This window comes from Elephantulus edwardii, unplaced genomic scaffold (genome assembly GCF_000299155.1).
Source record: "Elephantulus edwardii isolate Elephantulus edwardi_28Jun2011 unplaced genomic scaffold, EleEdw1.0 scaffold00042, whole genome shotgun sequence".
Lineage (NCBI taxonomy): Eukaryota > Metazoa > Chordata > Mammalia > Macroscelidea > Macroscelididae > Elephantulus > Elephantulus edwardii.
Window position 1 is genome coordinate 9,073,349 of NW_006399792.1, and position 2,241 is coordinate 9,075,589.

Below are 2,241 nucleotides of genomic sequence, written 5' to 3' on the forward strand. Positions count from 1 at the left end.
GACTCGATGGCACATAACAACAACAACAACACCTTCATTATCTACCATTGTCTACCATGCATATGAGGGGATTAAAAAGACCATGGCTTGGATCAGGCACCCCTTAGCCATCAAAGTGACAGCTTTGCTTCTTTAAACTTTAAAGAGGTCTTTTGTAGCAGAGATTTGCCAATGTAACACGTCATCTGATTCTTGACTGCTGTGTCCATCATTCCTTTGAGATGTGTCCCCATTTCTTTCAAGCAGGGCACATGGAGCCATGACAGTGGGCATTACCATTTCGAACATGCTCTTTGTAGAGCACAGTCCTAGCTTGGGTGCCAATTAAAATGCAACCAGAGAGCTCAGTCTCAGCTCCTCCGAGGGTGGCTGTGTAAGCCTGGACTACAAATGCCTGCTAAAGTGATTGTGACTTTGTGTAATGAAACATTAGCAAACAAAATCTGTTTGATGTGGAAAAGAAAAGACTGATGTTCAGATTTTCCTGAGGTTAGGTGTCCTCTTTCCCCCCGGTCCTGGAAAAGTACAAATCAATAAAAAGGCTGTGATTCTCCATGTTTTGAGTGCCTATTCAGGAGAGAAGAAAAGCACTGGGGACATTTAAAGGCTTGGTGACATTTACTGACATTCTCTTTGCTGTGTCATGTCTTGCAGCCTACTTCTGCTTCATCCTGACTGCCCTGGGCGTGACAGCTGGTGCCCATCGCTTATGGAGCCACAGGTCCTACAAGGCCAAGCTGCCCCTGAGGATATTTCTGGCTGTTGCCAACTCCATGGCTTTCCAGGTGGGAAATGGCATGTCCTCTTGGGGCAGGGGAGAGGGTGGGTGTACAGCATTCCTGTGAAATGGATCCCATTCGAGGCTCTGTCTCAGGTCTCAAGTATTCCCAGCCTGTCCCAAGGTTTTTCTCCATGTGACATTCACCGACTCCCTCACTCTGCCATGAAGTCAGTTCTGACTCAGTCAATGCTCTGCCCGGTTTCCAAAACTGTAAACCGAAATAAGATGAGATTGTCTATGCTTCTGTCACTGAGTTGCTGGTGGTTTTGAGCTACTCAGGATGCCTGGCCTTTGGGTTAACAGTGCACTTCACTACAGACTTTGACACAAGATCTCCCTCTGTATGGAATGAAATGTAACAAACGGTCAATTGAAGGATTTCTACCCTGAGGCATGGTGAGGAAAGGAGACTCTGCCATCCTGAGAAGCCTTAACCATTCGTGTTCATGCAACACTGAACAGGGGTAACAATTTACAGCCTTGGAAACTCTATGAATTACTTCTGCTCTGTTCTCACCATTAGTCAGAATTGACTAGATGTTGGATGGCCAACAGATACATGAATAAGTGCTCAAAATCACTGGCAATAAGAGAGATGCAAATCAAAACCACAAGGAGATACCATCTCACCCCAGTAGCAGTGGGAAAGTTTACCAGGGCATAAATCAATAAATGTTGGAGAGGATGTAAAGCGGTGAGAACTCTCATACACTATTGGTGGGATTGTAAAATGGTACAACGACTCTGGAAGGCAGTTTGGCATTTCCTCAAAAAGTTGAAGATAGAAAATTCCCAAAGGAAATTAGAACTGAGACACAAACAGATATTTGTACAGCAGTGTTCACAGAAGCATTATTCATCATCACAACAACTTGGAAACAGCAGAACTGTCCAACTACAACTGAATGGATTGAGAAATTATGGTACATTCAATACTATGCAGCACTCAGGTGCAACAATTGCAAAAAATACTACATAACTTGCGAGAAACTGGAAGGCATTATGTTGAGTGAAGTAACTCGGTCTTATAAGGACAAATACTGGATAAGGCCATTATTGTAAAAATAGAAGGATAATTAGCAAAACATTTACAAGGACCCAAGAGGGGGAAAGGGTGGTACGAGAGGGTTGAGGACAATTAGGGCCAGGATCACAGGTTTGCACAATTTGATAGGTGGAGGGAAAGCATGAAGGAAATGGGAAAGATTCAGCAGGGACCTGAAAAGACAGGGTAATGACAGACATAGTATAATTGTGATTAATTCTATAAAACATAATGCATGTCTACAACCAGGAGAAGATAAAATAGATGAGTGGGACCTTCTGAGAATCAAATCCTTATGCACATCCAAAAACTTCTCCAACAGGGTCAAAAGGGAAGCCACAGACTGGGAAAAAGTGTTTGGTAATGACATGTCAGATAAGGGACTTATATCTAGAATTTATAAAATACTTGAGCA

At 43.2% G+C, this 2,241-nt stretch overlaps 1 protein-coding gene across 1 annotated transcript in view; it reads left to right on the top strand.

Annotated features, from left to right (window-relative positions):
* SCD5 (stearoyl-CoA desaturase 5) overlaps positions 1 to 2,241 on the top strand; it is a 292,550-nt gene that overhangs the window by 168,123 nt on the left and 122,186 nt on the right. The window contains exon 2 of the mRNA XM_006885329.1: positions 655 to 785. Within this exon, the coding sequence (XP_006885391.1) occupies positions 655 to 785 (131 nt within the window). The remainder of the gene's footprint in view (positions 1 to 654; positions 786 to 2,241) is intronic.